General features: G+C 36.6%; 2 protein-coding genes across 2 annotated transcripts in view; both read left to right on the top strand.

Annotated features, from left to right (window-relative positions):
• The first annotated feature begins 8,960 nt into the window (after positions 1-8,960).
• Positions 8,961-9,500, top strand: LOC111797704 (pathogenesis-related protein 1A-like). The gene has a single exon (XM_023680811.2). The coding sequence runs from the start codon at positions 8,961-8,963 to the stop codon at positions 9,444-9,446; it is 486 nt and encodes a 161-aa protein (XP_023536579.2). The 3' UTR covers positions 9,447-9,500.
• Positions 9,501-11,038: 1,538 nt separating this feature from the next.
• The window catches only part of LOC111796813 (origin of replication complex subunit 1B-like), a 30,804-nt gene continuing 23,972 nt past the window's right edge, over positions 11,039-17,870 (top strand). The window contains exons 1-3 of the mRNA XM_087124582.1: positions 11,039-11,643; positions 15,147-15,931; positions 16,033-16,168. Of these exons, the coding sequence (XP_086980708.1) occupies positions 15,243-15,931; positions 16,033-16,168 (825 nt within the window). The 5' untranslated portion in view covers positions 11,039-11,643; positions 15,147-15,242. The remainder of the gene's footprint in view (positions 11,644-15,146; positions 15,932-16,032; positions 16,169-17,870) is intronic.

The following is a 17,870-nucleotide window of genomic DNA, read 5'->3' as shown; positions in this document are numbered from 1 at the left end:
CGTCCTTCCTGCCAGATCTGCGGCAAAGTGGGGCATACTGCTATCCGCTGCTGGCATAGGATGGATGAGTCCTATCAAGATGAACCTTCTTCTGCTCCTCCTACGGCACTGGCGGCTACTTCCTCTTACAAGATTGACCCAAATTGGTACAGCGACACAGGCGCTACGGACCATATCACCAGTGACCTGGATCGTCTCGCTGTGCGTGAACGTTATCATGGAGGTGAACAAGTTCAAGTCGGCAATGGAGCAGGTTTGCGTGTTTTGCATACTGGTCATTCTCTAATTAATACTGCTACTCGTCCTCTTGCGTTGCGTAATATTTTGCATGTGCCTGAAATTTCCAAACATCTTCTTTCTGTTCATAAATTTTCTCGTGATAATGACGTATTTTTTGAATTCCATCCTTGGCATTTTTCTATAAAGGATCGACAGTCGAGGAAAAGTCTCCTAAATGGGAGGTGTGAATCTGGTCTTTATCCTATTAAGCCATCCGATGTCGATAATCTCAAGCATGCCTTGGTGAGCAGATCTACTACTCACGCCCAATGGCATGCTCGTCTTGGACATCCTTCATCTCAAGTAATAAAATCCATTTTGCGTCTAAATAATATTTCGTGTGCTAGTGAGTCATCTTTGTCAGTTTGTAATGCGTGTCAGTTAGCAAAGAGTCATCGATTACCATATACTAGTTTTTCCCATAGGTCTTCGTCACCTTTGGAACTTATTTTTTCGGATGTTTGGGGCCCTGCACCTCCATCTGTTGGGGGTTTTAAATATTATATTAGTTTCATTGATGATTTCAGTAAATTTTCGTGGATCTATTTGATGCATGATCGTACAGAAGCTCCTCGTATATTTTTGCAATTCCAAGCTCATGTTGAGCGCCTCCTAGATACTAAAATCAAGTGGGTTCAATCTGATTGGGGTGGGGAATATCAGAAAATTCACAACACATTTTTTCGTTCCCTTGGAATTGGTCATCGTGTTTCGTGCCCTCACACACATCAACAAAATGGGTCTGCTGAACGCAAGCATCGTCATATTGTTGAAACTGGCCTAGCCCTTCTAGCTCATGCTCATGTACCTATTAAATTTTGGGACGACGCGTTTCTTACAGCCACATATCTCATCAATCGTCTTCCTACTCGTGTCATCGATAAAAAATGCCCCTTAGAGCTTCTTTTTCATACCCCACCAAATTACTCCTTATTAAAAATTTTTGGGTGTGCTTGTTGGCCTCATCTTCGTCCTTATAACAAACAAAAGCTCTCTTTTCGATCAAAGGAATGTGTCTTTCTAGGCTACAGTTCTTCACATAAAGGGTATAAGTGTCTTGACACCGATTCTGGTCGTGTCTATATGTCTAGAGATGTCATATTTGATGAAAATGTTTTTCCATTCAAGAGAGCCTCACCTAATTCTTCCCCAATCATGCAGTCGACGCATAATGCCCCTGATTTGTGCACCTTGCATTTGGGTAATAGCAGTACTAATTTGGAGAATGATCACATGCATATGTCTGGGCCTACTAACTCTTTGGATGCAGAAAATTTGGTGTCTACATCAGCTTCGGAATTGCCGCAACAATCCTCCGCGTCGCTGCCATTCGAATCGGCGTTGGTTGTTCCGCCAATGATTGAGGCATCGGCTTCTCCGCCAGCAGATGATATTGCGCAATGCCCGGTCGAATCCTCGGCCGTTGGTCAACCAACTGCTGTAGCATCGGTTGCTCCCCTCGCAACGGCTGATACGGCCGTCCCCTCAAATGTGGATTCTGCACCTACTACTCATCCGTATGGTACTCGATTGAAGCACAATATCAAGAAACCCAAGGTGCGTACAGATGGAACAGTAACATATCTTGTAGCTCGGTCTTCTGCCTCTGAACCTACTTCACATATTACTGCTATGGAGCATCCCCTCTGGCGTCAGGCAATGAATGATGAATTTCAGGCACTTCAAAAAAATAAGACATGGCACTTAGTTCCTCCTCGTGCTGGTCTTAACGTTATTGATTGCAAATGGGTTTTCAAACTCAAACAAAAGCCAGATGGCTCTATTGATCGCTACAAAGCACGCCTGGTTGCTAAAGGTTTTAAACAGCAGTATGGCGTCGATTATGATGATACCTTTAGTCCAGTTGTTAAGCCCACTACCATTCGGCTCTTATTATCTCTTGCTATTTCTCGTGGTTGGGCTATTCGGCAGATTGATATTCAAAATGCTTTTCTTCATGGCCTTCTTAATGAAGATGTTTATATGAAGCAGCCCCCTGGATTTGTGGATTCTCAACACCCTGGTTATCTCTGCAAGCTGGATAAGTCGCTTTATGGCCTTAAACAAGCTCCGCGTGCCTGGTTTTCTCGCCTTAGCTCCAAACTATTACAGCTGGATTTTACACCTTCAAAGGCTGATGTCTCTCTTTTTATTTTTAACAAAACGGGCATTCAGATGTATATTCTCATCTACGTTGATGATATTATTATCATCAGCTCATCTTCTACGGCTACTGAGAAACTTCTTACACAGCTTCAGGATGATTTTGCCGTCAAGGATCTTGGTATTTTGAGTTATTTTCTTGGGATTGAGGTCCGCCATACTTCTAGTGGACTTATTCTGACACAACATAAATACATTCGAGATTTATTAGCCAGAACCAATATGCTCACCTCCAAAGGTGTGCCCACACCTATGCTTCCCAGTGAGAAGTTGTTATTGAATGGTGGTGAAAAGCTCTCACCTGAGGATACTACTCGCTATCGAAGTGTCGTTGGTGCTCTCCAATATTTGTCTCTGACACGTCCTGATATATCCTTCTGTGTCAACAGAGTGTGTCAGTTCATGTCCTCTCCGACTTCTATACATTGGGCGGCAGTCAAACGAATTCTCCGTTATCTACATGACACTATTGATATGGGTTTGTGTCTTACAAAGTCCAGCACTGATTTGTTGAGTGCCTTTTCAGATGCTGATTGGGCTGGGAATCCTGATGATCGTCGAAGCACTGGAGGCTATGTGATCTTCTTTGGTGGCAATCTTATCTCTTGGAGTTCGAGGAAACAATCGACAGTTTCTCGTTCTAGTACGGAAGCCGAATATAAGGCGGTTGCTGATGCCACTGCCGAATTAATTTGGATCCAAGTTCTCTTGCGTGAGCTCGGGATCTCGCAAGCGCGAGCGCCTAGCCTATGGTGTGACAACATTGGTGCCACCTACCTATCCGCCAATCCAATCTTTCATCGACGGACGAAGCATGTTGAGGTTGATTATCACTTCGTTCGTGAACGAGTATCGACTCGTCAGCTTGATGTTCGACTCATATCTTCCAAGGATCAGCTCGCCGATATCATGACAAAGCCACTGCCAGCTCCTTCTTTTAGCTATTTTAGGCGCAATCTGAACTTAGTAGTACATCGTCCAGATTGAGGGGGGGTGTTAAACCTAAAATAGATCATAACTGTATATACTAAAATAGTCTAAGATTTACTAGTTTATGATTTGAAGGGTTTGTTACCAAATCTATGATTTTATGGTTTGTTACCAAATCATAGATTTGGAATGTAATCTTCATTATACGCATCTATAAATACATGAGGTCGTGACCCATATAGGTCATCGTGCCATTCAATCTAACAATATGTATATCGAGCCGCCAAGCCGAGCCGAGAGGAGCCACCTAGTCACGTGGAAGCCGAGAACGCGCAGCGTGGGCTTACGTCTGGTCGTGAGCGGTGGGCCAACGTTTTCACTCGGGCCGATATAGAAGGTCGTGGGTAGAGAGTGAGCAGATTGAGTTTTGGGTTGTGAGCTGGGTTGGGTGGTGCGTGCTCGCGGGTACACAAAACGCCGAAAACCCGACCCGATCCAATCCCTCTTCTTCCTTACCCGCGAACAATTCGAAGACCCTACCTACGATTTCCCCTTTCCAATTCCAAAGAGACCAACGCCCTCATGTTCGTCCTTGCTACTGTTTTGTTTGTCCCTCCTTTTTATGCAACACCACCACGTTAGTTCGCTCTTACCCAATAAAACTCACTAAAAACTCGAAACCTCGCGATGTTTTCCGATTTCTCACTTAAACCCTTATGTTTTTCTCTTATAGGCACAACAACGACAATCAATGGAAAGAACGCCTATTTAGGTATGGTTATGTTAGAAGAATTTGATTAGGTCAAAAGAGTCAGAGTATTTTTAGGGATCTAGTTTAATTATTTACCAGATTTGTTTACAAGATTTTGTTTACAAGATTTGTTTTCCTCTTCCAGATTTGTGTTAGTTTTTATTTAGGGTTATTTGTAAGACTATAAAGCTAAATTTAGTATTCAATAATATTATTGCTCCAAACTTCGATTGTTGTTCATGCTTAGTTATGTCAAAACCTAACAATTGGTATCAGAGCCGCAATTTTTGTGGTGATCAAACAGAGAGAGTAAGAGAGAAGACAAAGTTTTAATGAGGATCCTCACTTCAATGGTCACTATGAACATTGGAGTGAGCTGATGGAAAATTTGCTCAGAGCAAAAGGTTGACTGAGATACAAAAGAGCCACGTTGATGATGCTAGACTCAAAGATCATCAAGTAAAGCATTACCTTTTCCAAGCAATTAATCGTACTGTCTTTGAAAAAATTTTGGATCGTCGCACAGCCAAGAGTGTTTGGTACTCAATGAAGTGAAAATTTGGTGGAAACCAAAAAGTGAAGAAATCTCTTCTTAATGCATTAAGGAGAGAATTTGAGATCTTAGAGATGAAAAATGATGATACTTTTGCAAGAGTGATGATAATCTCAGAAGCAATGGAGAAGATGTGCCAGACAAGAAAATTGTAGAAATAATTCTGCGTACCCTAACTAAAAAATTTACTTAGCAATGGAGAAGATATGCCAGACAAGAAAATTGTAGAAAAAATTCTGCATACCCTAACTACTAAAAAATTTACTTAGCAATGGAGAAGATATGCCAGACAAGAAAATTGTAGAAAAAATTCTGCATACCCTAACTGAAAAATTTACTTATGTTGTAGTATATATTGAGGAATCCAAAGATACTGATAACATGTCCATTGATAAATTACAAAGTTGATTAGTGGTGCATGAACAAAAATTTCGAAGATTCAGCATTAATGGAGGAGCAAGTTCTAAAAGTTGAAGGGCGAACGAAAATAAGTAATGGAGGAAGAGGAACTTATAGGGGCAGAGGACTTTCAACAAAGCAACTATTGAATGTTATATGTGTCATGAGTTAGGTCATTTTCAATATAAATGTCCAAAGATGAATAATGAATTGAGTTATGCAGAGCTGAAAGAAGAGGATGAAATGCTGTTAATGGCTCATATGAAAAGACATGAAGCATAAACGAGTGATGCTTGGTTCTTAGATTCTAGTTGCTCAAATCGTATGTGTGCAAGTGAAGGTATGTTTTCAAGCTTAGACAAGACATTTTCCCACATTGTCAAACTTGGAAATAATACAAGTATGAAAGTTATGGGAAAGGGGGTAGTGAAATTAACCTTGGGCTTCGTTCCACTATTAGTAATGTGTATTGGGTACTTGAACTCAAAAATAATCTCTTGAGCGCTGGACAACTACAAGAAAAAGGAGTAGCAGTGCTGTTTAAAGATGGTGTATGTAGCATTTATCATCCACAAAGAGGAAAAATAGCAGGGTCAATTATGAGCGCAAATTAGATGGTGTATGTAGCATTTATCATCCACAAAGAGGAAAAATAGCAGGGTCAATTATGAGCGCAAATTGGCAGTTTATTTTGGGTACTGAACCATCTACCACAACAAATGAAGAAAGATGCCTCCAAGTTTCAAATACAGACCAGTCAACATTTTGGCACCATCGATATGGTCATCTCGGCTACAAAGGCTTGTGCACATTGAAACACAAAAACATGGTGAAAGGCCTGCCGCAAATTGGAGCTCCAAACACCACCTGTGAGACATGTATGAAAGGCAAGCAACATCGGACTCCATTTCCAAAAATGGGTAAATGGAGACCAACGGAAAAATTGGACTGGGGAAAACATTGAAATTGATAAGAACACAGCCGAAGGAAGAGGAATCACAGAGGAAACGGCTGAACCAGTTGATGAAACAATTGAACCAGTTGCTGAAAACAAAGAAGGGAAAATCACGAAAGAAACTACTAAATCGGTTGCTGAAACAATTGAACCAGTTGCTGAAAATAATTCTCCAGTAACTGTTGCACTAGATTTGACAATAAGGGAGGGGAGAAATCGACATCCACCTGTATGGTTAGCAAATTCCGGTGAAAGCTATGAGAAAAAGAGAAGTGGGGAGATGGTGTACAAACTCCAAAAGACTCTCTACGGATTAAAACAAGCACTTAGAACCTGGTTTAGTCGAATAGAATCCTAGTTCATCAAGAAGGATTCAAAAGCTGTTCCAGTGTGCAAACACTCTTCATCAAGAGGAAGGGAGGTAAAATTCTTATTGTAAGCATTTATGTTGATGATTTTTTATTTACCGGAGACGATGAAGAACTATTGAAGGAGTTTAAACGTTCTATGAAGAAATAGTTTGATATGACTGAGGTCAGATGAGATTTTTTCTTGGAATAGAGGTAATACAAAGATTAGATGGTATTTTCATATGTCAAAGAAAGTATGCTGCTGAAGTTTTAAATCGATTTGGCATAGAGAATTACAATTCTTTTTGTAATCCCATTGTTCTAGGACAGAAAATTGTCAAAGATGAAAATGGTGCAAAAGTAGATGTAACTTTGTATAAACAAATTGTGGGAAGTCTGATGTATCTCACTGCTACTCGTCTCGATCTCATGTTCGTTGTAAGTTTGATTAGTCATTTTATGGCATGTCCAACACAACAACATTTTGCAGCAGCTAAAAGGGTTTTAAGGTACTTGAAAGGTACGGTAGATTATGGTGTATTTTATAGAAAGGGAGGAGTTAGTGATTTAAATGGACTGACTGGTAGTGACTATGCCGAAGACATGGAAGATAGCAAGAATACTTCTATGTGTTTATGATGGGTGGAGGAGCAGTAGCTTGGTTTTCTTGTAAGCAGCATAGTCACCTTATCAACCACATAAGCTGAGTTTGTTGTTGCTAGTGCCTGTGCATGTCAAACTGTTTGGATGAGGAGGATACTCAAAGAGATTGGTCACTCTCAAATAGAAGGAACAAAGCTAATGTGTGTAATACTTCAACTATTAAGCTATCCAAAAATCCAGTTCTACATGGACGTTACAAACACATGAGAAAGCATTTCGGAAGTTGCATGAAGAACTTGGTGTGTAGAGTTTTTTCTAACTTTGAACTAATTCTTGACACAGAAGAATAAGTTAAAGGGAGGGATTGTTAGAAGAATTTGATTAGGTCAAAAAGAGGGTATTTTTAGGGATCTAGTTTAATTATTTTTCAGATTTATTTATGAGATTTGTTTCCAAGACCGTTTCCAAGTTGAGTATTCAATAATATTATCACTCCTAATTTCAATTCTTTATGTTCCTGGCTTAGTTATGTCAAAACCTAATAGGTACTAGTGTTTAAGAGTGGGGAACTCGAGAAAATAATACGTTCCAATTAACAAAAGAAATGCCTGGCCGGAAATCACGCGATTTCCAGCAAGATTTCATACGTCATCGAATATTACTTTTTTTTCTTTTCGAAACTCATATTGTTACAAAAATAGTTTATCATTTACTAAAAATTTTAAATAAATTAATTACTCAATTTGTGTTACATCTTCTAAAATTTTAAATTTTAAATTTTTTTAGACTCAATTAATAAAAATATACCTAAAGTTTATATTTTGTCTATAAAATATCAAACTTTCAAAAGTTTCAATAATACCGCGACTTAGATGGAAATAGTTAATATTTTGTTTAAAAAATACTTTTGAACCTCTAATAGTGTTTCATTTTATAGATCATCTTTAATTTTTTTAATTTAAGAAGGTTGATATTACTTTTAAAAGTTCATGGGTATTTTTGAAATGTGGTACTAAAGGTTCTGCCTATCTTCTAACTATGAGAGAGAACGAACCATTTCTTTGAAGGGTGTGCAAAATTTTCTCTAGCAGACCAATTTTAAAACCATAAGACAGACGACAATATGTAACTAGTCAAAACGGACAATATCTACTCGCAGTGAACTTTAGTGGTTACACTAACAAATAAATATATATTTGAACTTTTAAAAGTAAGTTTTTTAAAAAGATTATCAATAAAACTTTTCAAAGCTAATAAGATTTTTTTTTATAAATTAATTTAGCCCATTTTTTAAACTATTTAAAAGAAGTGATATGAGAATTTAAAAATAATATCTTCTGTGTGAGACCATACATAACCAATCACCATACTTTTCAAAGATTGGGCCAAGTGTTTTTTCTTTTTCATCTTTTATTTTTAATTTAAAAATGTAACCAAATTATAAATAGACACCTAATTCGAGATATTTTGAAACTCACTAATTAAGGATAAAGTTGTTTATTGGTATTATATTGCGTAATTAAGATAGGTAACAATTTATCAAATATATTTATATACTCATTCATAGTACTCGATCCTCAGACTGGTTAGTGATGAAAGAGTGGTAAAACTAAGAGGCTATTAAACCAGTTAGATCAAAGTCTCATATAGATTCTAGAACGTAATATATTTTCGGTTTCCTCATAGTTTTGAATAAATGTCGGTTATTTTATGATTTTAGTAAAAATATTCCTTTTAAAATTAACTATAAGAAAAATCAAAATTGTGATAATGTAAAAAAAAAAAAAAAACATCTTTCTAATCTACTTTTCTTCTCGGATGATATTGACAAGGCAAACATAAAGTTTTTCGATTTAAATAATACACTATACGAACATTCTTTCAAAATTCCATGCTTATAAATGGAGAAACCATGGTGAACCCACTTCTCTCCACAACTATTTCCATTCATTTTAATTCCAATCTCTTAAAATCAAAATGAGTATGCTAAAACTCTATTTATCTATCTTTTATGTTTTGAGTATCACCGTATTTTCTTTCTCTTTTGGTCAAGATCTATCTCGAGACTATGTTGATGCTCACAATGTTGTTCGTGCCCAAGTTGGTGTCGAGACTATCCAATGGGATGAGAAACTAGCAAACTATGCTACGCAATATGCTAACAAACGTAGTAGTGATTGCCTATTATTGCACTCTCATGGGCCTTATGGAGAGAATCTTGCAATAAGTACCGGTGAAATGTCTGGCATTGAAGCAATTCAAATGTGGGTGGATGAAGAACAATTCTATGATTATGACTCCAATACATGCGTTGATGACGAAATGTGTAGCCACTACACTCAAGTGGTATGGAGGAACTCAATGAGAGTTGGATGTGCGAAAGTTAGCTGTAACAATGGAGGTACATTCATCATTTGCAGTTATGATCCACCTGGCAATTTTATAGGCGAGTTGCCATACTAAAGGATCCTTCCATTAAAACAATCATGACGAGTTTGAGTTTGACATTATGGTTATGAGAAGATATTTACATGTTTATAAATAAAATAATATAAGATTGTTAGTTCATCGTGCTCTACTACTATTATTAATAAAATGCTAAACATACACGTTTGTATCATTTTTCAATTGTGATAGTAATATTTGAAATGTCTGTGTGTTTTTTTTACTCTTTTTTTATGATTTATTTATTTATTCAATATCCATAGTAGAATTAGAGTAGGTTACTTGCAGATCGTGTCAGACGAAGTGTATACTTTTCTATTTCACATGAAAACAATTAGAGGCGTAAGAAGCTGAACTAGTCTAGGTTTGATTTTTTTTTTTTTCACAAATTAATCTCGGATTAAACCAAACAGTTTGCCTTTACTTGAGCCAACACATGCTATCTATGGTTGATCTTCTACATTCAATTCTTACAAACTACTAACAATCTCCTCCAAACTCAAATTTTGAATAACGTCTTGTTCCTCTTATTTCAAAGTTGCAAATGCTGAACAAGTTTTTGAAGTGAACTTCTCTTTTGATAAAGCCTTAGCAAGATTGTCTATGATCTGTTCATTGGTATTACAATATTGTAAGACAATTTCTTCCTTTACAATAAGATCACGAATAAAATGATGTCGAAGTTCAACATGTTTTGTTCTGCGGTGAAATATTGAGTTTTTTTTGTCATAAAATAATTGCTTTGTTATCACAAAATATCTATGTTGCTCATTTTGCTCAATGAGTAGCAAACGATGAATGATCGACAATAAGTGACAGACACTGAGTCGACGACAAATGATGAGCAAGCCTAATAGAGGTTTAATTTTGGAGAGAATGAACGAAAGAGAGAAGAGTTTGCGATATGCTGATATGTGTCGTATGAAAAACCTTGGAAAATATATATAGTCATTTCTATTTGGGCTGAACTGAAGTAAAATTTCGTGAACTAGTAAATCGAATCGAACCAATCGATTTGAAACGATTTTTGAAATCAAATTAGATGAAATAAATTAAGAACTACCATTTTCAATAATTAAATCTTCTTAAATTTAAAATTTTAGTATTTCTATATACTTTTAAAATATTGGATTTTTATCTATTGAGAAATTTTTTTTTGATCAATTTAAAATTTTGAATTTGTTTAGTGGGTGACGTGATCAACCCAATCGAACCAAAATTTTAAATTTTAGAAATTTTGGGTGGGTTGAGTTGAATTATTAAATTATTTTTATAATTATTTAAAAAAATTATACTAAATATCAAATATTCACCTGTCACAATTCTTTAAATTTTTATAATAAAGTTAAAATTGGGGTATAGGAATTAGATTCTTATTTTATTTTTGAGTTGATATTCAACCAAAAAAATCAACCCGTAAATAGATATTTTAAAAAATTCAAGTAAAAAAAAAAAAATCTAATTCAATTCAATTTTTTCCCTTCGAAATGTGAGTGGTGTAATTTAGATTATTACAACTTATTCTTATTTTTATTCTTATTTATTTATTTATTATTATTATTTTTGTCGTTCTAAGACATAGGAAAAAGAGAAGGAAAAGGAAGGAGAAAAAAAAAAAAAAACCAAGTAATAACAAAATTAAAAAAATCTCTTCCTTTCCCTCTCTCTCGCGCGCGAACATCACTGCACAGCCCTCCTCTTTCTTTGCCTTCTTAAACGCCGGCGACAGTGACAACTCCGGCAAGAGTTCGGTGACGACGCGATCACTCTCTCGGACTCCAGATACTTGAGATTGGCAGAAGACCCGACGGTTGTGATTCGAGCTCATCACCCACGCCACGATTTGCGGCATCGATTTGTGCGACTCTTTCATCTCCCCTATGTGAGGCGCCTCTCCGGCACTCTACTCACAACCGAAGACGACCCGAGTTCCCCTACGAGCAGTGCGATTTCAGCTTTTCTACGACCAACAGAGGATGCAGCGACACCCAGGTCTGTGATGACGTGATTCTAACGAATAGAGCACGGCTTCCAGCAGTTCTGTGGATAGCCGCGCGTTTGTTTCGACAACAAACTTCTCTCCAGCAATTTTCTCGACAAAATTACGAGTTTCGATTGTGAACCACAACCGGAATAACCTCAGGTCCAGATATCCATAGCCTAAAGAGTGCGCGTTTGTACACATTAAAAACCAGCCAAGACTCCATCCTTTTTGGTAAGAATTAGTGGGTAACTACTCGTACTAAACCTTTTTGGATTCGTTATAAGTGTTGATTATTAGGCTTTAATGTTTGAATTTATATTGTTTTGAACTAGTGTCGAATTAATTGAACAAGATTTAAGACCGATGTTGGGATAAGGCTAGAGCTTACAAAAACACCTTTCAATCTAAGTTGACGTGGAAAATAGAATTGTTCCAAAATGATTTGTTTCTGGTTATTCATTAGCAAAAGACTCTCAAATATGTTTGTGTGAATTCCTATATTGATTTTGATCAGAATATGAGCTTAATAAAATAGCCTGCATATCGAGAAAGTACATGTTGATGGTTGATTGAAAGTACATGTCAGACAACGTGATATAAACTTCATGTTTGGCTGTGGTATGCCTTGTGTGTGTTATTGGAAGTGTAAGGGTTAGTTCCTAGTAACCTAAGTAGCTGAGCAATGGTTAAAAGTAGTTAAGAGCCAATACGTCAAAGCTAGATATTGGAGTCTTGGGTAAAAATTGGGTAAAAATGGTCTAGGGTCAATACTTTAGTGTTGGGGCCCGGGTAAACATGGGTAAGGACTCTTGTGTTGAGAATAGCAGATTTGGAGCCTTGGTTAAAATAATTTGAGACTACCAACCTCTTGGTCCTTGTAAACTAGAGCCTATTGAGGTATTTTCCAAGTTGAGTCTTTTCTCTCCCTTTCTTTTTGCGTGGATAGGTGGACTTTAGACATTTCTTTCAAGAACTCAATTATTCAATGTTTTTGGTAGCATCCCATATGGAACATTTCATGCCTGCTTTTTTTTGGTGAGCCACACGTTTAGAAAAGAAAAAGTAGATACTATTTATCAAAGCTTTCCTCTAGTCCTTGTGGATCAAAAGGAGCAACAAACTCATGTTGAAACACTACATAGGGCGAGTTGAACTGAATTTGGAGGAGCTTTCACCAATAGGTGTCATGCCAAGGTGAAATGCTTGATTACGATGCAAGCTTGGAAGATCATTATGTTGGGTAAAAATTTGGATATAACGAGCAATAATGATCAACTAGGCTTGTTAGTGTTGCAAAGCAATTGTTATCATTCCCACTATAAATAGTAGTTGCTTTCCATGTGAGGTACGTAAGTCTAACCCATCAAACATAGAAACCATATTGGTGTGCAATCTTTCTTTGTTCATGCTGCGATTCCCTTTCTCAAATAAGTATTCTATTCACAGACCTACCGCTCAACTTGGCCTACACCTTGAGCCAGATCTATGCATCAAAAATACCTATCATCAACCCAACTCTTCCATCAACTTTTCATTAAACTCAAAAAAGAAAAAATGAAAAAAGGGAGAATACTAGCTCGCTGGTCTTTAACTTGGCCAGTCACTTCTACTACTAATTTGGTCATGAGTACTCAGGCCAAACGCAGTTTAAACTGAAACTAAACCGATTTAGAAAAAATATAACTCATTAATTTTAGTTATTAGGTGTCGTGAAAAAATCAAATTGAATCCAGCCCTGATTCAACCTTATGGCCCATATTTAGTCCAACATTAGAACAAAACGTAGCTGCTTTCCACTATCGCTTGTTCAATGAGTCAAAGCCCTGACCTCATTCACTAGTTTAAATTGTTAAAGTTTTGTTTTTCTTTATACATCTATTAATTTTCTAGTTCAACCATGTGGATGAGAATTTGAACAGACTTTTAAGACATATATATATAATTCTCCAACCAGTTGAGTGGGTAGCTTTTGTGATGACCCGTTTTTCGATGCCTCGAATCCCGGATCACCACGTAGATTTAAGAAAAAAAAAAAAAAAAAAAAAAAAAATCCTTCAAATTTAAAGGTGGAAAACACAAGGAAAATTTAAGATTTAAATATGCATTAAAACTGATATAAAGTTAATTAAGAATACAAAATAGCGTTCTTGAGGTTAGTTCAAATAGTTTACTCAAAATACACCAAAACAACATTTAAAGAAAATAAAACGACAAGAAAGGAAGACGACTCGATCTAAGGGTACATAGCATATATCCAACATAATATACGGGCATACAAGGGTACATAATCTCTATAGCAACTACCATACATATAGTATACATATAACCGTGTCCAACATGCTCAATCAATAGATTTACAAATATATGAGACATGCTAGAGTCATGGTCAGATTGGGACTAATAAATATACAACTGTCCAGTATGTAAGTAGAATTTCCTGGCATAAAATGTGCCGGTTGATGAGCCTATCAATGATCATTCATATTACTATATAGCCCTTAGTCGTCCTTGATAACCCCATGTAGTCTATGGCTATATTCTCTTATTTTCACTTCGAAATACTTAGAGATTGCAATTGCAACAAACCTGGTGGTCTTTATCTCAGTGCCTTCATTTATTGGCAGACTAGACATAGTGAATTCTCTTATATCCTTCTTCATATTGTGCCACCACTAATGCTATTTTAGGTCTTATCAACGGGTTGAAGTGCGTATTCTCGACCTAACATGGTTTGTTGTCCTTGTTGGATCAAATTTTGGCTTGTTAATTTTGTGCATTGGATCTGTCTTTGGCTTGTTGTTCTTATACATTGGATCTGCCTTTAATTTGTTAATCTTATATGTTGGCTCGATTCTTAGCTTGTTGATCTTGTACGTTGGATCGATCCTTAACTTGTTGATCTTATACATTAGATCATCTATTGGCTTTAGGTCTTAAAGTCTCTTAATCTTCAAAGTGTCTTTGGTTTTTGAAGAGTCTTCCATCTTCAAGTTGCTGAGAATCTTCGATTTTCAAGAGTTTCAAGGAGTCTTCTGATTTTGTTGAAGTCTTCTGAGTGCTCTTAAATGTCTCTAGGTTCTCAATTTTCTAAATCTTAAACGTGTCGAAGTTAGGTGTATGTCTCTAGGTTCAACAATTGTTGAATATACTTACATAATGTAAATTTTAAAAATAAATATATTTAAAAAGAAATACTTCATCTTCAAAATCCAAAAGATAGTATTTTCCTTTTTTAAATAAAATGTCACAATTGTTGAATATATGTGTGCAATATATTGGCTGTATATATAGGTTTTCCAACGTGGTTCCTTCTAGTAAGTTTAAGATACTGACCTGATCACGCATATCACATTTTTGTTCCTTTGGAGATGAAAATATCCCCAAATGGAACTTGTTGGTCGACTCTTAAGTAATCACTTGAAGCTAGAACTGTATAAGAAAGAATAAAGTCGTTTGAGATTAATTTCTTATTGGTATAACGGGCAATAGTGTGAAGCATTAAACTATCGTATCAGGCAATATGTATTGTGGATAAATTTAAGTTTCTTAAATTTTTTTTATAACTGTAGAGATTGAATTCTAACTTTCTCCAAATTATAGTGACCAAATTTGTAGTTTAACCTATTGCTTGACTTGAGTTAGAGAAAATGAGAAGTTTTACTAATGTTTCTTCCAATGTTTAGTTGAAAATTTGGGGGTGTTGTACTTAAACTCCTCCCGTTTCTCTATTGCAGACCCTTCCTTTTCCCCATCACCTGCTGAGTCGAGGAAGAAGATGCAAAGATGAGCACCTTCCCCATGTGAAATTAAGGGCACCAATTGACACAAAGATGTCTCGAAGATCGACTAGGTTAGCAGAAAATGCAAATGAAAATTTGAAGAAAACAATAAATAGTGAAGCTGCAACATCATCTGGAACTAAGAGATATGGTGTATCTGGGGGAAGCCATAAATCTTCTAGAGGGAGGCCGAAGTTGAAGCGGGATAGTGAAATCAAGCTAAATGAAGTTACGTTTCCTCCTTTATCTTTTGAGCAATTAGAGGGAAAGAAGAGAAAGACTTGCAGAAAAAGCTCAGTGGTCACAAGAGCAACTGCTTCAAAGAACTTCAAGTCTGAACGGATCAAAAAAGGGGACGGGAGATCAAGGAAGAGGGTGTATTATCAGAAAGTGGTTTTTGATGGTGGTGAATTTGAGGTTGGGGATGATGTTTATGTGAGAAGGAGAGAAGATGCAAGCTCCGACAATGAAGACCCCGAAGTTGAGGAGTGTAGAGTGTGCTTTAAGTCTGGAAAGGCTATAATGATCGAATGTGATGATTGTCTTGGTGGTTTTCATTTGAAGTGTTTGGAGCCGCCCATGAAGGAAATCCCTGATGGTGATTGGATTTGTGGGTTTTGTGAGGCTACTAAAATGGGCAAAGAGGTTCAATTACCAAAGCCTCCGGCAGGTAAAAAACGGGTTAGGACAATGAGGGAGAAGCTTCTGGCAGGTGACTTGTGGGCTGCCCAAATTGAAAGGTTGATTTGTATTGACTTTTTTTTTTTTTTTTGAAAGTTTATAAATGTCAGCCTGATTTTCATATGTACAATTAGTTAACTAGACTGTTGGAAATGTGCAGTTTATGGAAAGAAGTAAATGGCAGCCATCACTGTAAGGTTAGATGGTATATAATCCCAGAAGAGACAGCAGCTGGAAGGCAACCACATAACTTGAAGAGAGAGCTTTATTTAACTAATGATTACGCAGATATTGAGGTAATTAATTGGGTTTTACTTATGGTAGTTGTAATCTCCTAGTGAACCTAGTTGAATTCATTTCTACGTATTTGAGATACTTCTGCTCTCTCTCTCTCTCTCTCTCTCTCTTTTTCCTTTTGTTATCTATATTTCCTTTTCTATTTGCTAGTTTATGTAGTTGAAAGGAAGGTCACGTATGCAATCGAGAGTCCATGTGATGTTGACAACTTTAAAGAGCTAGGTTATATGTGGAAACTAGTCACATTATTTTAGAAAGTCAAGCCATCCAGGCATAATTGTTTATGCTCATAATTTTTCTTTTGCCAAGCGAGGATCGACTAATTTTCATCTTGGTTTTACATAATGGAGAGCACATGTCAATTCATTCAACCTAGCCCAAGGACATGCCTATAGTTTTTACGTTCAATTCATATTTTCACAGAATTAGCAGCAAGGTGTGAGACCTCCATTTGGGCATGCTTGTTCAAGGAAGGGTAAAAGAGGAATTGCACACAAGATAGAGCTTTACTGTACTTGAGACCAGCACACAAGATAGAGCTTTACTGTACTAGAGATCGAATATGTTCAACCCCGGTCCTTGCCCTACTTGATTTTAGCAAACCGTTGAGTTGGTTGTGGATGCTTCAAGAATGGGTGTGGTGGCTGTATTGTCTCATCAAAATCATCCACTTGAATATTATAGTGAATTATTTAGTTCCCTTGGAGAACATATGAGCAAGAACTTTACTACGTAATTTGAGCATTAAAACAATAAGAGCATTGTCTCTTAGGGAAAGAGTTTATACTATGTACGAACCATTTCTCACTCAAACTTTTACACACAAAAAAAAAGAAGAAAAGAAAACACTAATAGAATACATGCACTATTCTTCAATGGATCGAGTCCAATGCCTATAAAATTATTTGCGGCCAGAGTTTAGATGGTCTCTATTTTCAATGTTGCTGACCTCTTTACCTATCACCCTCCTGATGGTTTCCAATGGCTTCATGAACTTGAGGACAAGTTGTTTTGTTAGACGGAGGGAATTGATGTAGGTTGTGTTTTGTTTTCCTTGATCAGTTGGCTATTAACTGCCATAATTAGTTTGTTTCTTCTTTTACCGTTGATTTTAGTCGTTGTTAGAGTTAGTTACAGAGGTAAGTAGGGAGCTGACCTATAAATAGCAGCTTTCTAAGCTGTATAAAAACTTTCAATCAATAAAAGAAGACGATCCTTGCATTCAAAATTATCAGTAAAGTGGGACAAAAAGAGTGGTTACTCCAGTTGGAAATTCTTTCTATGGACTTGGTTATGAAAAAAAAAAAAAAAAAAGTCCATGTGCATTTCAGTTTCATGTCAAAATAACCTATGATGAATGGGGTGAAAATAACCTTTGACGAAATGTTGGAGGCTTATGAAAATAATGTGACCGAACCGCTGTGGTATAAAATAAGACTGCATATGTTAGTATTGCTTCTATGTAGTTATGGTCCTTCAGTGGAAGAACTGGTGGTTAATAAGAGAGTTGTGAGGGTTGAGAAGATGGTAAGGGTGCAATGGAAAAGAAACTGAAGAAATGCTTGAGCATATAAATGCATTAGCTTGTTAATTTTAAATATCCTTATAATATGTATTTTTAAAATATATTCTATTAAATGTAGCCTTACCATGGCTGTATCTTAGATTTGTAGAAAATAGTGCGTCATTAAATGTGCTGGA

The sequence above is a fragment of the Cucurbita pepo genome, chromosome 6 (assembly GCF_057944985.1).
Source record: "Cucurbita pepo subsp. pepo isolate OVF chromosome 6, ASM5794498v1, whole genome shotgun sequence".
Taxonomy (NCBI): Eukaryota; Viridiplantae; Streptophyta; class Magnoliopsida; order Cucurbitales; family Cucurbitaceae; genus Cucurbita; species Cucurbita pepo.
This window is presented reverse-complemented; position numbering and strand designations above follow the sequence as displayed.

Coding starts and splice junctions, on each gene's coding strand:
- LOC111797704 (XM_023680811.2), top strand. CDS start 8,961: ATGAGTATGCTAAAACTCTATTTATCTATCTTTTATGTTTTGAGTATC.